The 17237-nt window shown below is 37.1% G+C and overlaps 2 protein-coding genes across 4 annotated transcripts in view; one reads left to right on the top strand and one right to left on the bottom strand.

The window, feature by feature from the left end:
• The window catches only part of ITGBL1 (integrin subunit beta like 1), a 125361-nt gene extending 117348 nt beyond the window's left edge, over positions 1-8013 (top strand). The window contains exons 10-11 of the mRNA XM_042810434.1: positions 5499-5612; positions 7095-8013. Coding sequence (XP_042666368.1) covers positions 5499-5612; positions 7095-7186 — 206 coding nt within the window. The 3' untranslated portion in view covers positions 7187-8013. The remainder of the gene's footprint in view (positions 1-5498; positions 5613-7094) is intronic.
• A 6910-nt stretch (positions 8014-14923) lies between these two features.
• Positions 14924-17237, bottom strand: part of FGF14 (fibroblast growth factor 14) — a 381800-nt gene continuing 379486 nt past the window's right edge. For all 3 annotated transcript variants that reach the window (XM_042810360.1, XM_042810362.1, XM_042810361.1), the window contains one exon: positions 14924-15063. In XM_042810360.1, coding sequence (XP_042666294.1) covers positions 14924-15063 — 140 coding nt within the window. The remainder of the gene's footprint in view (positions 15064-17237) is intronic.

Here is a 17237-nt window from a genome sequence, read left to right as displayed (position 1 = left end):
GAGGTTCTTACCCTGCAGTCTTTCAGGATGGCTAATTGCATTACTGAAAGGAGGGTTTCTTTGCTCCCCTTTAGTGCAAACTGTCTCTTTTTAAAATGTAACATAGCTAAAAGAGAAGAGATGGTAAATGGGTGGTGAGATTAGCTGGAGGCTGGAACGCTCCCACTCGGAGATGGATGTGCCATCTCCTCTGTCCATACATCCACTGCATCAACAACGATCATCTTATCTGTTAACTGGAGAAAACAGCTAAGAACCTTCTACATAAGGCAGAATTTAAATTGCCCTTTCCGGTAACTTTTATGTGTATATGGATATGGATTTCTCAGCCTGATCTTCTTCAACTTGTTTATGGCTTATCCAAATTCCTCCGTGTTGTACAATTTTTTTTTTTTTTTTTTTTTTAAGATTTATTTATTTATTTCACTAAAGTTGGTGCAAAGTCATGGAAAAGGAGAAAGTTGTGGTGTTTCACTATTACTTCTACAGAATTTAATTATCTATGTTTAAATTAGGGTACACGAAAGAGAATACTGAGTTTCTGCAGGAATTAAATTACTCTGTTGTAATACAGAAGCTAACTTTGCTCCTCATTGGCATGGTCTCCCTGTGATTCTTTATATAAACTGTGAAGATGAGCAATAAAATACACAATATCAGATTCTAAATAAAAGTGAAAATTAAAGATGATGTTGAATTTTAAAATATTTGCATTATCTGCTGCCTTTCGGGTGGCTGAAAACTGCTTTTTCCAGCCTGTGGGTTTTTCTCCATCAACAAGTAACTTTGAACTAATATATAAGGGCATATGTCAAAGTAAATTTTAGGCTTTGGGAACAAATCACCAGGAACTTGCAGAGAGATCAAGAATCTTTTCTCCCTCTCTGTTGGCTAGAGGTTTGGGATCTTGTAACTGGTATAGTCTGAAGTGTTCTGGAAGTTGCCATGAGCTGTGAAAGTGCTTTTAAACTTGTCTTCATTAATGTAGGGAAGAGAGGTCCTGATTTGCTACAGTTTTAGTTCACTGTTAAACATTTATTTTCTATAGGAGTTAAAATTCTGACCCTAAATCCATGTTCAGGAATGCTAGTAGGATTTTTTTCCTAAGTTTTTTCGACCACAGTTTCCAATGTGATGCAAAGTGTCCCTCAGGGCAGCCAATATAATGAACTTGTGCCAAATTAGGTGCTAAAGTAACATTATTGTGGAAACATCTGGACACAAACAAGTGCTTGCTCCAGCAGAGAAATATCAATATATGTCAGATAACTTACAGAAGTGCATGGCTGGCAAATATCCAAGGGGTAAATTGCAGTACTTAGACAAGCACTAATTTAGGCACAGGTATTTTTTTCTTAGATACTTCAGACATGGGCAGTGGGATTAAGTGTATCCGCAGAAAGTCTGCAAATCACACCAAGCTGAGAGGTGCAGTTGATATGCTAGGAAGAAGGAATGCTATCCAGAGGAACCTGGGCAGGCTTGAAAGATGGGCTTACACCAACCTTATAAAGTTCAACAAGGCCAAGTGCAAGGTCCTGCATGTGGACCAGGGCAATCTCAAACACAGATACAAGTTGGGAGGAGAATTAGCTTGAGAGCAGCCCTGAGGAGAAGGATTTGGGGTTGCTGGTTGATGAAAGACTCAACATGAGCAGTCAGTGTGTGCCCCTCTGCTCTTGTAAGACCCCAACTGGAGTACTGCATCCAGTTCCAGGGCCCCCAACAGGACATCGAGCTGTTGGAACAGGTCTAGAAGAGGGCCACAAAGATGATCAGAGGGTTGGAACACTTTCCCTATGACGACAGGCTGAGAGAGCTGGGGCTCTTCAGCCTGAAGGAGAGACAGCTCCAGGGCACCTCATAGCAGCCTACCAATACCTGAAGGGGGCCTATAGGAAAGTTGAGGAGGTACTTTTTAAAACGCCGTGTAGCAACAGAACAACAGAAAATGGTTTTAAATTGGAAGAGAGTAGATTTAGACTAGATATTAGGAAGAAATTCCTAATGTGAGAGTGGTGAGACACTGAAACAGGTTGCCCGGAAAAGTTGTGGATGTCCCCTTGCTGGAAGCATTCAAGGCCAGGCTGGACGGGGCTTTGAGCAACCTGGTCTAGAGGGAGATATCCCTGCCTAAAGCAGGAGGGTTAAAGATAGATGACCTTGGAGGTCCCTTCCAACCCAAACCATTCTATGATTTTGTGATTTTATACTATGACTTGGGGAATGATCTGTTTCCCTTGGAGATGGTGCTTGTGTTTCTTGTGAAAGATGAGAGAATTTTAGTGACTTGGAGCACTGATCAAATCTACCTAACTGACAGTTACGGGACGCTCCCTCAAGGGAGAAAAAGCCTCTGTGTAGGATCCTAAAGCTTGTATTCTAGGTGAGGTGAGATAAAGCAGGCAGCACTTTCACATCCACTAGAATGAAGTTGTGAAGAATGCTACTATCTCTTGTGTCTCTGAGTGGGAAGGGAATCATAGGCAAAGAGAGACAAATTTCTCAAAACTTTTGTTTATGTGCTCTTATTATTATTACGTTATTAATATTCAGGCAAATCTATTCTTGATATTTAAAAATGTGCCTGGAAACCATGCCTTACTGAGTGAACATAGTTTAAAATGTTCATAACTCATGTGACCGGCTATGTCCAAAGGCCAAAAATGAGAAATTGTTCCTTCTTTTTCAGTGCATTAAGCAGTATGTAACCAAAACTGTTCAAAGAGAGAATGTAGAACATGTACTAATGAGTTCTTTCGGGGTTTGTTATCTCCATCCTTGCTGGAAACCTAGCCAAAATAATGAAGAGCTATAATGGATTGAGGAAGCTTGAACTTCTGTATGTCGCATTTAATAGTCTAAGGAGTTCTGGTTTTTAGTAGATAAGTGCTGAAAACTTTCAGAAAATTAAACTCTGTTAATATAAGCAAAGTTGAGTGTCCACATTCCTAGGCTACTTTGAAAATCTTGGCTCACTGACTATGCCACCTGTAGCAAAAGCTCTTCCCAAGGAAAACAGCAACATTCACCATGCTGCTGCCTCCCTGGCAGTAAATACAGGGCTGCAGATTGCTACTGCAGTGTTGCAGGGCGCAGGTGAGGTAATGAGCCAAATCCCATCCGAGAGGATCTGGCTGGGATCCCAGGAAACACCCCGCAACTCATTAGGCTTGTTTTAATTAAACTGAGGAGGCTCCCAGAGCAGCATTCTGTTTAGGGAAAATACTCGATACATAACAAATTTTACCTTATGGAGCCTGATCTTCCTTGCTTGATTTGGCATTAAATTTGCTGTATCTTCTGTACATCATGAACATTCATCAGGAGCAGCATCAAGTGACTGCTTATGCAGAATCATTTCAGGTTTCGAACAATGCCATGATTTTATTAACTATTTTAACGCCACAAAAATTCTCATACTGTTCTGTGTGATTTTCAGCTGTTTGTACCTTCTAACTTTAATAAGCATAGACATCTACTTTAAATGACACTCAAGTATGTCTTAGGAAAGCTCCTATAGAGCAACTGGACAGTATGTATGCAATTCTCCATTGCCTATTTGTATAATGGCAATTTTTATTCTTGTAGGAAACATCAGTCTTTTTCATGTCAGTGGCACAGTAGGCAATGCACACTGAACTTACTGAAAAAGTAGATGCTTAACCAAATACTTCCATTCCCAAATGTTCCAAACATTAATTGTTCCTGGACATGTTTACACATTCCATATGTTACAAGTTAAAACAACATTTCTCTAAAATTAGACAGGGATCTTTTCTTTTAATAAACAATGTAAATTAATTATATTTTTAAATGAAAAAATAAAAGATTTTCTGCTCTGTAGTTATAAAAAATTAAGGTTCAACAGAGATCCTTTGGTGAGTAAGGAAAAGAAATGAGGAAAATTGGTTGACATAAACAGATCCACATTTAAGGAAAAATAATATGTACTTGATTTTTTACCATGGATTTTATTCAGAGGTCAGTCAAAAGAAATGAAAGACGGCTCAGCTCCTTTTAATTATCCATGAACTCCGTTTGTTACATAATGACAGAATCAAGCTTCCCTCTCTTTTTTTTTTTTTAATAATACATTGAAGAAATTGGTGCCTTTGTACTCTAACTGTGTTGGAAATATTGTAGGAAGGAGCAATTTTCAACATCATCTAACTCATTTATAAGCATGTTCTGTTAAAGGTCAGCAGCTTTTGCAACTTTAAACTCAATTTTCCATAATTATAAGGTGTAAGTGTATTTTTTGTTGTTGTTGTTTATTTTTCAGTTTGCTTAGTGCTGCAACTTCCTGTAATTACTATCTCCACACAGTGTTTTCCCTCTGCAATTTCTAAACTCCTCATCTTGGCACTTAAGTGTTCTGAAGTCTGTGTAGAAAAGGAGATTCAGACAGCTGGGGATTGTCTCCATAAAAGCCATCTTTCTTCAGCCGAGTGTTGTAATTGGCCAGGTGGAATTTCTAGTTGCAGAATTCCAGTGGAGCCTCCCAGTACAGAAAAGCTCCCAAAGACTCTTCTCAAACTACAGGCTTCCCAATACACATTTGTCTGGTGGCAATTGTCCTTTTTCAGGCCTCAGAGCCATGAATTTTCTCTTGATTGTGGTGTCTGAATTTTTCCTTAAAGGGAAGTTTTCGGTTCCACCCCGCTTCTAGGTGGATTATGGGTGGTATAACCTAGATGTCACTGAAGAGTCTTTCTTTTGGCTGTGGAGGTATAATCTGTTACGCAGGAGCTCTGGATTCAACCTCCAACATCTCCACTCTTTTTGGTTTGGATATTAGGAAAAAACTTCACAGAAAAACTTGTGACGCACTGGCACAGGCTGACCAGGAAACTGGTGGACTTACCATCCCTGAAGGCTCAAGAAACATTTAGATGCAGCACTGAGGGACATGGTCAGTGGGCATGGTGGACCAGATGACCTTAGTGGTCTTTTCCAACCTTAGAGACCAACCTGCAGGAGTGAGCAAACTGCTGAACCACAGTTATGTGCACAAATACTTTTTGGCATAGAGCAAAAATTGATGGAGGTTTTGGGGGTTCGAATGTCCATAGGAAACATCCCTAAGGACTTTGGATGAGGAGTAACAGTGGGTCAGAGACAATTTGAGCCTCTCCAGTCCAAAAAAAAAAAAAAAAAAAAAAAAAAAAAAAAAAGAAAAAAAAAAAAAAAACAGTTTATGTGGAAAGTGGCCCTGATTGTAGATCTGAAGGAAATCTTTGAAGTGTGAGTTCTGATTAAATGAAATAGCAGAATCAAAGCATTAGCAGGAACGTTTTGCCATTCTCGTGGTCACTTTGAAAGAATCCTTTTATTCAAAAAGCTTTTAGCTTGATTATTTTCTTTCATACAGTAGTTTCTCAGGCAGTAATTTTGTGCATGCATCTGTGTGTGTGCACGTATGTCTGGAGATGTTATTTTCTAGCCTGAAAATGCCGATGCTCCTGGACTGTAAGTAATAATCTTTGTGATTTCAGGTTCCTGTCACTGTGGAAAGTGCATCTGTTCACCACAGGAATGGTACATTTCAGGTGATTTTTGTGAATGTGATGACCGAGACTGCGACAAACACGATGGTCTCATTTGCACAGGTGCGGTACAGGCTAACTCTTAATTGCTGTAAGAAACAAGCTGTATGATGAGAATTGTGTTAGACAAAGCCCATCTTCTTTCTCCACTTATGGAGGAACTGCATTTTCAGATTATTCAGACCCAGTGTAATTGTCTCTTTATGCAGTATGATAATCAACTTAAGGTTTCAAATCAACAGTAGAAAGTCTGAGTGTGAATTTGAGTAAGCAAACAAGATATGAAATCCATTGACTATTTTCATTGTAGTAGATCACAATTTATTCCTCTTTGCCAAAGAATGTATAGTGGAAGAGCTGCCATCATGAGATTTCTTCAAATTTAAATTTTCTTGGTGTGTAATATATTTAAGTAATAGAAAACATTCACTTGCTTGATGATCTTTGTTAGATGAGAGATATAGCTATGTTGGGCAAGGGATCTTCTGGCAATCATGGCTCTCAGTGGGAGGCTAAAATACCTGACAGTTTTTCTCATGGTGTGATGGCCACTGATTAAAGCAGATTCACCCAAACACTGTCCAAGTGGTTGGGTGGCAGATGCAAAGAGACGTGGGCAGGCTGCCAGCAAACTCTCATGACAGCTCTTGTGACAAGTAGCAACATGGGAATCATTAAATTAACTTGCTAGCTACTTCCTGTTACAAATCTTAATTTTAGAAAACCTTTGCTGAGCAATTATTAGATGTGGAAGGAATCCGTGAGATAATTAGAGTCAGAGCAAGCAGGTTGACACTAGTAATACTGTTCACAAATGCTGGCTCCCAGCTCACCCAATTAGCAAGTGGCCTTTTCTGGGGCAAGTAGCCAGTACAGAGGCAACGGGGTCCTGAGCTGAAAGTCATTCACAGGCCTTCATAAAGTTGATATCAAAAGCAGCACACAGTGGAAACCCAGGATGTACAAGTCTCTGGCTGAGCATCCTGGAGTCATGAAAAACACTGAAATAAATTGAAAACCTGGGTCTCAGTACTTAGTGTTTCTATGTGCAAAACAAGATAAATGCATTTCTCATCTAATAGTGAGCTTGAGATATTATTTACTTGTTCAGCATTTCTGAGAATTTTGGCTTAAAGATTATTAGGTTCAAATGTTTATTACTGTTCTGTTTTAAACTTTTTATCTCCACATTCCTAGTTAAATGTAATGATCTTTTTTTTTTTTCTTGTACATTAAAGTACAGTGTGAACAGTGAGTTTCAACAGCTGAGTGCAAGTAGTAGTAGCATAATTACAGTACTTGCAATTCTGCTGATGAAAGAATGCTATTAATTCTTCATAAGTGTAGGCCTGAGGTGGCTTCTTAATGCAACGACACAGTAATTATGCTTCCTTGCAAAAAAAAAAAAAAAAAAAAAAAAAAAAAGGTAGGGGAATGATAAAGAAACAATGCAGCTACTTTATCATGGTTTTTACTTCCCATAAGACACATTTTAATGTAGCACATTTCAATTATGATAATTGCCATTTATTCATTCTGTTCTAGGTAATGGTGTTTGTAACTGTGGAAACTGCGAGTGCTGGGAAGGATGGAATGGAAACGCTTGTGAAATCTGGCTGGGAACAGAATACCCTTAACAAAGGACACCAGAGACTGAGGGTTCTTCTAGTTTGATTTTTCTTTAGGCTGCTAGAACATTTAATTTTGGAAGTACTCAGAGTGTGGGTGTGGGTGTGCATGGTTGTACATACTCTGGAACTGTCATGTGAATGCCAGCTCCTTAGAGAAATGAATAGCAAAACAAAACAAAAACAATAACAACAACAAACAAATCATTTGGAAGCAAGACAGCCCAAGCTCTAAAAACTAAAATCATTTAAAAAAAAATGGCCCTCCACATTTTTTTGATAACTTCAGTGAGGCTGAGATTGCTCCCATTATGTCTGTTTCTTAAGCAATCTTTGCGCAAAATGAAAGAAAGTCATTTGTTTTTACATTATACGTTCAGTTTTCAAATCTCCATATCAGTGTGCAACAGTATTCCTGTAGAAGAATAGCACTACTAAGTATTTGTCAGGTACTTCATTTGATATATTTTATGGTGTTTGTCAAAAATTGTTTGACTCTTTTCTTTCCAAACATCCATATTATGCCCCAGCTCCAGAAGAAGCATTAAAGCAATTTATCAAGTTTTTGTTTGTTTGTTTGTTTGATTGATTTTTTGGTCAAAGAATTGAGAATTGAATCTGTGTAACTGATGTTCCATTACCCCACAGCCATTGGCTGAAGACTCAAACTGTTTGAAGAGATCCTTGTCCACAAGATAACTTCTGATTTTCTATGGTTAAAGAGTCAATAACTTGGTTATCCATTTTAACATTCTACAATACAGCCAAATGCATAACCTATAGAAGTATAAGGAATTAAACTAATAAATGTATGATTAGCTATTCCAAATATGTATCCTGCCACTCATATGTACTTTTCTCATACTGTTTTATATATGTATAGTTGCCTAGTCCTCTTGAAAGTAAAGCAATGAAAATTTGTTGTACTAATAACTTTTAGGATGACAACTCTGTATGCTATCAGAAATCACTGTTTGGAACAGATTGCACTGTCACATATGGTCTTCACCGAATTTCACTGTTTTCAAAGTCAGAGGCCTGAAGGTCAACTGACTTGAAAAGTCAGTGATGCTGGGGAGTAGCCGGGTCACAGCCAAAGAAGCTCAAACAATGACAACAAAGTAATTAAAGTTTTAATACAATAAATACAAACAAAGCACTGGTATGAACAAAATTTTATTTTTATTTTTCCAATGGTGAAATGCTGCTCAGTGTGAAATTCACATTGAGTTATGAAAGATGCACAACTATTGGGACTTCCCTAACTTATTTACATATGAGTCTCTCTCTCTTTTTTTTTTTTTTTTTTTTAAATACATGTAGATTTGGCAGCCCTTTAATTTCTTAGAGCAAAAAAAAAAATACATACATTTTAATTTCAAAAATGCTTATATTTTGTGAAATCATGATCGAGCAAGAAATTGCTTAAAAGTTTGGAAAGCATTTATTTTTAATATCAAACTAACATTGTGGTTTAGGTGCCAAGGTTCTGATTTTTTGAAGAGGTACATGACTCAGAAATAAGGGAACTATGTATCAACTGAAAAGGCATTTTCATTATTATTCTAGAAATCTGTTTTCTTTTAGAAAGAACAATTTTGAAGTAGCAAAATACACTGGTACAGAATACATAACAGAATGCTAATTTTTTAAAAATGAATTTATATAACCATTTTCATTATTGCCTCTTCCCATGTAGCTTTATTTTTCCCATATTTTTCCTTAACCTAGATTCTTCCTTTCTAAAACTGAAGCTTGTGAAACCTATGTTCTCAGGGTGGCACAGTATAATCACCAAACATTTATGCATAACTTATATAGGAGTTATGCACAGAAATACTGGGTCACATACTCCAGAGCAGTGAATTACCTTCTTTCTAGGTAGCCAAAATGTCAGATAAAAGTATATTGATACAATATTGCAGAACTTCAAAGTAAAATTCATATTGAAACAATTACTTAGAATTTATACTGATAACCCTAAATAACCCTGAACAGGAGTATTCAGAATTAAATTCTAACAAAATTTAATCTTGTCAGCCCTGCTGCCTGGACAGCATGGATTTTTGGGTTTGTATTTAGGAGTATTGCGCACCTGAATACTCTTACAGTCTGCCTTTTTTCCACTTACACGTTCATCTGCTGAGTCAGAGAGTAAACAATGAAAAATACAGATAGTTGTAGTTTATTTCCTTCCAATCATATTTGGTACTGTAACAACAGAAACATTAGATAATCAAAACTCTTCTTCAGACTCAGCAGATGTTTTTTATCTGTTTTCTGGTATGACAAACACATTTCTACATACTATAGATCAGCTTTGGCATTCCAGGCACTCGTATCCAGACAAAGAAATAATTCTTTAGAGGGTTACAGCATCCTATTTGATGCATTTTACTTTGTAGTTTTCTTTCATTTCAAATTTATATACTTAAGAAGGTTTAGATGAATCTTTCTCACAGTTTAATTTAGTTTAATTTTGGTTTAAAAATGGACTTTAACATTTTGGCTACTAAGTGGGTTCCACAGCCATAGGATTTCAAAAAGTATTTTCCACATTTTTCTTAAGGTACATATGGAAAAATATCAGCAAGTTCTAAGACAACTACCATCAGTGGCTAATTAAAATGTAAGTTATCAAATCAAATGGTGCTATCGTTATAAACCTTATGTTTTCTAAGACTACTAAAATGTAATGAATACATATTTTCCTCTCCACTTTTTATTCTGTTTCTTATATTGTTGCCTGAACACTTCCCCAGTCCCCTTCATGCTGAGGTAACTGGAGATGGGGCTTTTAGCAAGTCTCTTCTGCGTCTTGTTTCCTCCCTAGGAAAATGAATATGGAAGGAATACGACTATTTCTCTGTGTAAGTGTAAAAAACAGTGGATTAACAAATTGTGATTTTGTTACACCCATTCCCCGTGACAGGAATTCCAGATACATAAACAGTAAAGTCAGGAAGAGGCACAAGGGATTGAAACATACTGGCTGGATAATTGCATGAAGCTGTAAAAGCTTGCTTCCAAGGCCTGTGGAAAACAGCATTTGTAAGTGCTGAAAACAAACTGGATAGACGGGGATTTCATAACACCTGGGTTGATGAAGCTTAAAACAAAAGATATGCTAACCTTGCTTTCTTGTGATAGAAAGAACAAAACCCAGAATGACACAGAACTCCTCTACAGGTGACTTGCAGGAGTATGCCTATTTTGCATAGCATCAGTAAAATCATTTCTAAAACAGCCATAGATTCATTTACTTCTGTAAATTATTCACCCCCTCTTGATCCCTTTTTTTCCCCCTTGACCAAACGCTCTTACAGAAACGCACAGATGAACATTACCCACTCTGATATTTCTGATGTGCTGCCCTTGTTTCCTGGCAGAACAACATCTCACTTTGTAACTAAATGGCACTGGGATGAAAAATCTGAGTATTTTTGTCTCCAGGTAATAGAAGGAAAATTTTACTGCATCTTTAAAAATAAGTCATAGGATTTGGATGAGTCACAAAAACAAACCCAACACACACAAAAACCTGTTATTAGGTGTTTTAAAATACATTGCACAGCATATGAGTTTATCCAACAGGAAATTTGTAAGATAACCTCCTTACTTCATCTAGTTTCACTTGCATTCCCATCTGAATGGAGTTGAATAATATCTTATTTGTACCAATAAATGGATGGTTCAGCAAGACACACTTTTAATGTATGGACCAAACTGCCTGCATTCATACTTCACCATTACAGTGGTCTTAAACCAAGGGGAAAGTTTCCCCATGTACGTATGAAAAGCTGGAATTCTTAGTGTTGTTTCAGGTAAATACCAAAGTCAAATAGAATTGCTTTACATTTGTATTTAGGGTTGTTTGTTAAGGATCAACCTGACTCTACACACATTAAATTTGTGAAAACAATTCTAAATTAAAAACTACGATTTGAGAGCAACTAAAAATAAAACCAGCACTTGGAGGAACATCTGTGCATGTGTACTACAAAAAAATTTGAAAGCTATAGACACCTTTTCATAGGCTCTACAGTGTGAACAATCTTTTAAATACACAAATGCCTGTGTATTTATAAAATATTTGAAGTACAACAGATCAGTGCTATGCTGAACTGAATTTTTGAAACTCCACAGGTGTGACTGGTTTTGCCAAATAAAACCTTAGCTGAAATACAGATTAAAAAATGTAAAGAGATGCATGAGTAGCGTTAACATATCTGTTCACTACGGAATTGTGAGATGAAGTTAGATTGCACTGCAAACAGTATCTGTGAGAGTAGCTACAACCCAGAACGAGAACAGAATACAAAGCAAGCGTGCAAAGGATCTGGAACGCTGCAGATTCACAGACATCTGGACATGTAAGTACAAAACACTCAACTTGTAAATACAAATTGATTCCATCAGGTTTAGCATATAGTATTTTGGTAGTAATAGATAGATAGTTGGAAACAGCTTTCACTTAACAGCAAAATTAATTTTGGAGGGAACAAAATGGTATCATCTCATCCTGGAGAACAGCAAGAGAGGTATCATATTAAAGGAGCTAAAATTTTCTTTGGCATGGTAAAAGGGGAAAATTGAGTTTGCCAAAATATTTACATAAAGTTTCACCATACTGTGGCCAGTGCAATCATGTTTTGCACAGTCTACTTCTTACATAAACTTTTTTGTTGTTTTTCAGTATGCCTTCATATAAATGTTTTATTCATCATGTTCAATCTGTGTATACAACAAATAATAATAAAGACAAACTGTACAGTGCAGACAAACTCTTTGCATATATGTATGTAAATTCAGTAATACAGATGAACAAGTCTTTGATACACTCAATCTATTACATGCAGTTCATCCTTGCCATCCCCTTCCCATGCAACAGACGAGACAAGACAAAATTAAAAGGAGGAAACAAAGCACAGAAACCCCTTTTCTGTGTTTAAACAGACTGTAGAAAAAGAAATAATTTTTAGGACAATGATTCATTCTATTAAACACACATATGCATTTAATCCACAGAAACAAAAAGAGAAATTAAAAATATTATGGTGCATTTTCAGTATGTATGAACTGCTAATGGAAATAAAATCCAGCCTTAATTGTAGTCCCCTAAACTGCAAATTATAGTTATCTGGCATCAAATATGTAGCTTTAGGCCATAAACCAGAGGCTCCTTGCAAAGCTCAGCCAGCTTTCCAGTCCTGTCTCTCCCTGGGCTCTTAAACCAGGGAGGGTAAATAGACGGCTGGATTGGACATAAACTCTTATTCCCTCCTCAGGAACTCTTAAAAAATCTAAGTGAGAAAGGGAATGTAGCCTTCAGTTGTATTACCCTACTCAAAATATTTGTGAATTGTTGCTCCTAAGGTACCCAGGAGATAGGACAGCATTAAGGGTACTGCATCCCATGGGCCCTCCAAATGCAGAGCAAGCCCACATCACATCATGTGAGTTGCTTTGGTTTTGTTTTCTCAGGTATGATGCACAAATCCCACTGGACCAGGTGGGATGAGAAGTGTGCACCGAGATTTTTACTTTTTCCCACAAGCACATATTTAGTGCTAGCAGGCAAGGGCACAGTCTAAGTCAAAGTTGGTTTGCATTTTTTTATCACAGTAGTGAAGTAGTTTTGCATTATCATTATTATTACTATTATTTACATTCCCTTCCTGGAAAGACCCGAGAATCAAGTGTTAGTTTGCTGTTCTTGTTTCACCTAGATAACCAAGGAAATCTGGCCTACCAAAGCAATCCAGAATTTAGCAGCTTTATAGTAGCTTCCTTGAAGAACAACTAAAAGTTGCTTATAAACCACATCTGAAAACTAGCATGTTCATTAAGACTGAATAAGTTACTCAGGGGAGCAGATAGGGAGTCTGAAATGACCACTAGTCTATTCCTGCTAGGGACACTTCAGAACAAAGACATGATAAAATGAAATACGAGAAATACAATAGTAAAAAAGGAACGGACAATTTCCTTTTTTTCTTTTTTCTTTTTCTTTTTTCTTTTTTTTTAATCTCTAAATATCAGGATAATAGGTAGAGGCCAAGAGAGTGCTATCACATAGTTCTCCAGACTGAGGCACAGTTTGGTCCTTGTTGCCCTTTCTGAGAAACAAATACCTTCGTAAACATACAGACAGCACCCACAATCCTAGTGTCTGAAAGCACGTGACTAAGTATGTAACATGTCAATGTCATTTCTGTGGTATTGCCTAATTTTTTTTTTCCTTGTAAGATTGGTTTTACTGTTTACAAGAGACAAACTTAAAGTGTTGATGGTGTTTCTCATGATATCAGCCAAGGCTTCAATTTTATAATGTTTTTGATTTTGTCTAGGTTCATGTAGAAGTAAGTACAGTATACAGAGATCAAGGCAAGGCACCTTCAATCTATCAATTTGGTGAGGATATTATCCTAGGAAGCTGGGTAGAGGTACGTACTGGAATATCAGTGAGATACATAGGACTGGATTTTGCATGCTTAGCTAAAAATAAAAATAAAGTTTTGTAATATGTCCAGTTGTAAAACTTTTTCTTTTTTTTTTTTTTAAAACACCAGAAAAACTATAATTTTTAACTACTCTTTGCATTGGTGCTGCAGAAAAGAACACAACAACATCCTTGCCCATGCTTTGCTAAGTAGGTGTGGAAATCAGCCAAAAATAACAATGGCATTAAGTTCAGTTCCTTAAAAACAGAAAAGGATTATATTCGAAATGGATATAGGTAGCGCAATTCTGGTTAGTCTTAACTGTTTTTTTTATTGGTGGTGGTAGTTTTTCAAACAATGAAGCTTTAGTAGATGAAAAATGAGCCTTAATTCAGGCCTACAAGGCCTACAAAATTCTTTGGACCCACTTTCCCAAAAATGAGTGGGTCTTGCTCGCTGGGCAAGGCAAATGTTACCATTACCAGTAAGCCTGTGACATGTATAAAACACATACACACAAAGAAACTGTAGGGGGATGCCAAACACTCATTCCAGAAAACTTCCTGTTGGTTGTGTTTGACACTCTTCCCTCCACTATAATGCCAACCTCAGAAGCACAGTATCTGTTACTAAAGAGTATTCACATTGATCAGCATTGTAAGCCAGAGACAATGATCCTATTCTTTATAGATATAATTTGTAATTATAGATTTTTGAAGGCTTCCTGATTCCCTGATTACTTTCAAAACTAAGCCACCGGCAACACTTAAAGTTATAGAGAAACACAATCCCCGCAAAAGGTCACAGACAGTGGAGCGAGCAGCCTTATAAAAAAGGGAAGAAGAGAAATCCATAATAGCACAGGTTTACAGCATCTACCTAGAAATTACTTGATTATTTGTGTGCTACAAAATAGAACTTAAACACATGAATTTTGCTGAAACTGGACTCAAAAAAGGATTATGGGTAATCGTCAGCAGGCAAGGTATCAAGTGTACTTGTGAAGTATGTCATTCACATGAAGTGTCACAGTCACAGAAAAGATATTAAAAAGGCATTCCAATATCTGGTAGGGCATTCCATGGTCTGAGTTTAGCTGGTTCATCCAGGTGTCTTCTCATTGTGGGTGGAGATACACGTTGAGCTTTATCCGCTTGCAATGATTCAGTTCAGAACCAGCCACGTGCCAGGACGCCACTTGCTGCGAGCTGATCCACAGACACTGCAGAGGGGAAGTCTGGCAAGGATAAATCGCTCAACTGCACTCAGGACTCAGTAAGTCACAACACCTGTGAGGATCTGGCTATGTCGTCTTACTCTTGTTAACTGGTGGTTTGCCGCCATTCATTATTGCAGACGCACTTGTGCTTTTACTTGGAGTTACCCCAGCCTTTGGCACTGTTTCTCCAATATCATGCAAAGATGGTTCTCGATACATGGCAACTGAAAGGAGAAAAGAAGGAAAGAGACATTTTAAAGAACATGTTTTATTTAAGAACATGTCTCAAACAGGATTATCTACAGTAACTAATATTTTTTTTTGCCCCATCCCTGGAGGCTTTCAAGGCCAGGCTGGATGTGGCTCTGGGTAGCTTGCTCTAGTGGTTAGCGACCCTGCACATAGCAGAGGGGTTGAAATTCAATGATCATTGTGGTCCTTTTCAACCCAGGCCATTCTATGATTATATGATTATATGATTCTAATATACTCCATGTTTCTCTTGCATGATGGGAAACTATTTAGTTTCACAGCTACTTTGCATGACTGATAAGCAAAGATGCTAGACCCTCTGAACTTCCCACTTCTACCATATCTGTCTTTAAAAAGCAGGAAACTGTATGCTCACCTGTTTAAAGGAACTACTGAAACATCAGAAATTAGAAAATACAGTTATGTATTTATATGAAACAGATATGCATATATTTTTATATACTCATTTTATGTATTATCCTTAAAAAAGGTATTTTACGATTTTTTAGAAGTAAAATATGAGTTGTCTGGATGCAAGTGCCTTTTCTTTAGCCCTACATTGCAAGACTGGGCTTGAATCCAGCTAAGAAAAATTATTTGTACAGCTGGCTCCCAAGTCCAAGAAGCGTGGTTATAACCTCTTCAGGTTACAGCTGAAGAAGTGTTTGGGACTTTTCTGCAGAGTCTACATGGAATTTGAGGGTTTTGCTCTTCCATTTCAAAAAAGCATGCAGTACATACTAAGCTACACTGAATGCAGAGCAGAAAGCTCCAAACTAAACTACTAACTGAATTTTTAGATGAATTAAAAGTTTGCCCCTGGGTTTCATTCCCTGTGTAACCAGTTTAAATCCTTTGAGGGAAATATATGTGTTCAATTACACAGTTCCAGCTTCCTTAATGATTAATACTCTTGGATAATTCAATTCCATTTTCCATGTCAGTGATTCAGGTAATATTTCCAGTTACATCTAACTTCAGTAGCCTTTATTTATATCAGAGCAGTGTTAAAAGAAATATCAAAGCAGTCAAAGGAATTAATCACCACATTGACTTTGGGTTTCGCTCTCTGCTGCCACAGAGCACAAATCTTTAATCACTTGGCTTATTAAAGTCAGAGGCAGGAGCATCAAAGTACTGGCACTGGTCTTTAGTAGTGTGGGGTTTCATAAGAAATGTAGAATTTGATAACTGATCAAATACTTGTTCTAACATTTCCAGTAACATAATTTAAATCCTTTTGGCCTATGAAAAGTCTGAAATTAAAGATTGTTTCTGGAGTATCTAAGGCTGATTATGATTATTGTCTTCAGGGTGAGACCCCAAAAATGTGTTAGGAATGCTTTCCTTTGCTGCTTAACAAAGAACTTGATAAAGTAACACCATGACCTACAAAAATATTAAGTCAAATAGTATGAGATAAAACTACAAGGAGCTATATATCAGAGGTGTAATATTTTAAAATTCTCATAGGCAATGTAAAAAACTTATTCCTATGCCTGACCTCGATATTTTGAAAGCATTTGAGTCCAAACATTAAAGAAAATGGTTGTTTCCTTTCTAATCAATGGATGTTTACTTAAAAAATGCACTGGGTCTGACTTATAAAATATCAGTAGTGTTGAAAGCTTGTGAAAATACAAAAGCACTGTGAAACAGGGGAAGAACAAAGGCATCACCCCGAATTCAAATTTAAAGTTAAAAATAGTATTGTTCAGAGTTTCGCAATAAAGGAGCAATCTAACATTAATAAACTCTCATCCCTTAATCAAAACTTCTAAAGTCAAAATAATTAAAAAAAAAATACAAAAAAAAAACAACAAACAAACAAAAAAACCTGGACTGTTAAGTAAAATATTATTAGTGTGTGATTTTAGATGTTAAGTAAGTAGGTAATTTTTAGAATGACTGAGGCTATGTGTAGCAATGATCTCAGTGAAATTTGGACTGCTGACAGGAGTGATGTCAGAAGGGTGACTACCAAAACTGCTATCTTGAACTTCAAGAGAGCGGACTTTGACCTGCTCAGGACGCTTGTAGCACGGGTCCCCTGGGAGTCGCTCCTTAAGGGTAAAGGGGTCCAGGAAGCCTGGACGCTCCTCAAGGTGGAAATCTTAAAGGCACAAAAACAGGCTGTCCCTGAATA

The sequence above is a fragment of the Centrocercus urophasianus genome, unplaced genomic scaffold (genome assembly GCF_019232065.1).
Source record: "Centrocercus urophasianus isolate 14NV4802_14NV808 unplaced genomic scaffold, USGS_Curo_1.0 seq_12, whole genome shotgun sequence".
NCBI lineage: Eukaryota > Metazoa > Chordata > Aves > Galliformes > Phasianidae > Centrocercus > Centrocercus urophasianus.
Note: the sequence above shows the minus strand (reverse complement) of the source record. Positions and strands in the feature narration are given on the sequence as shown.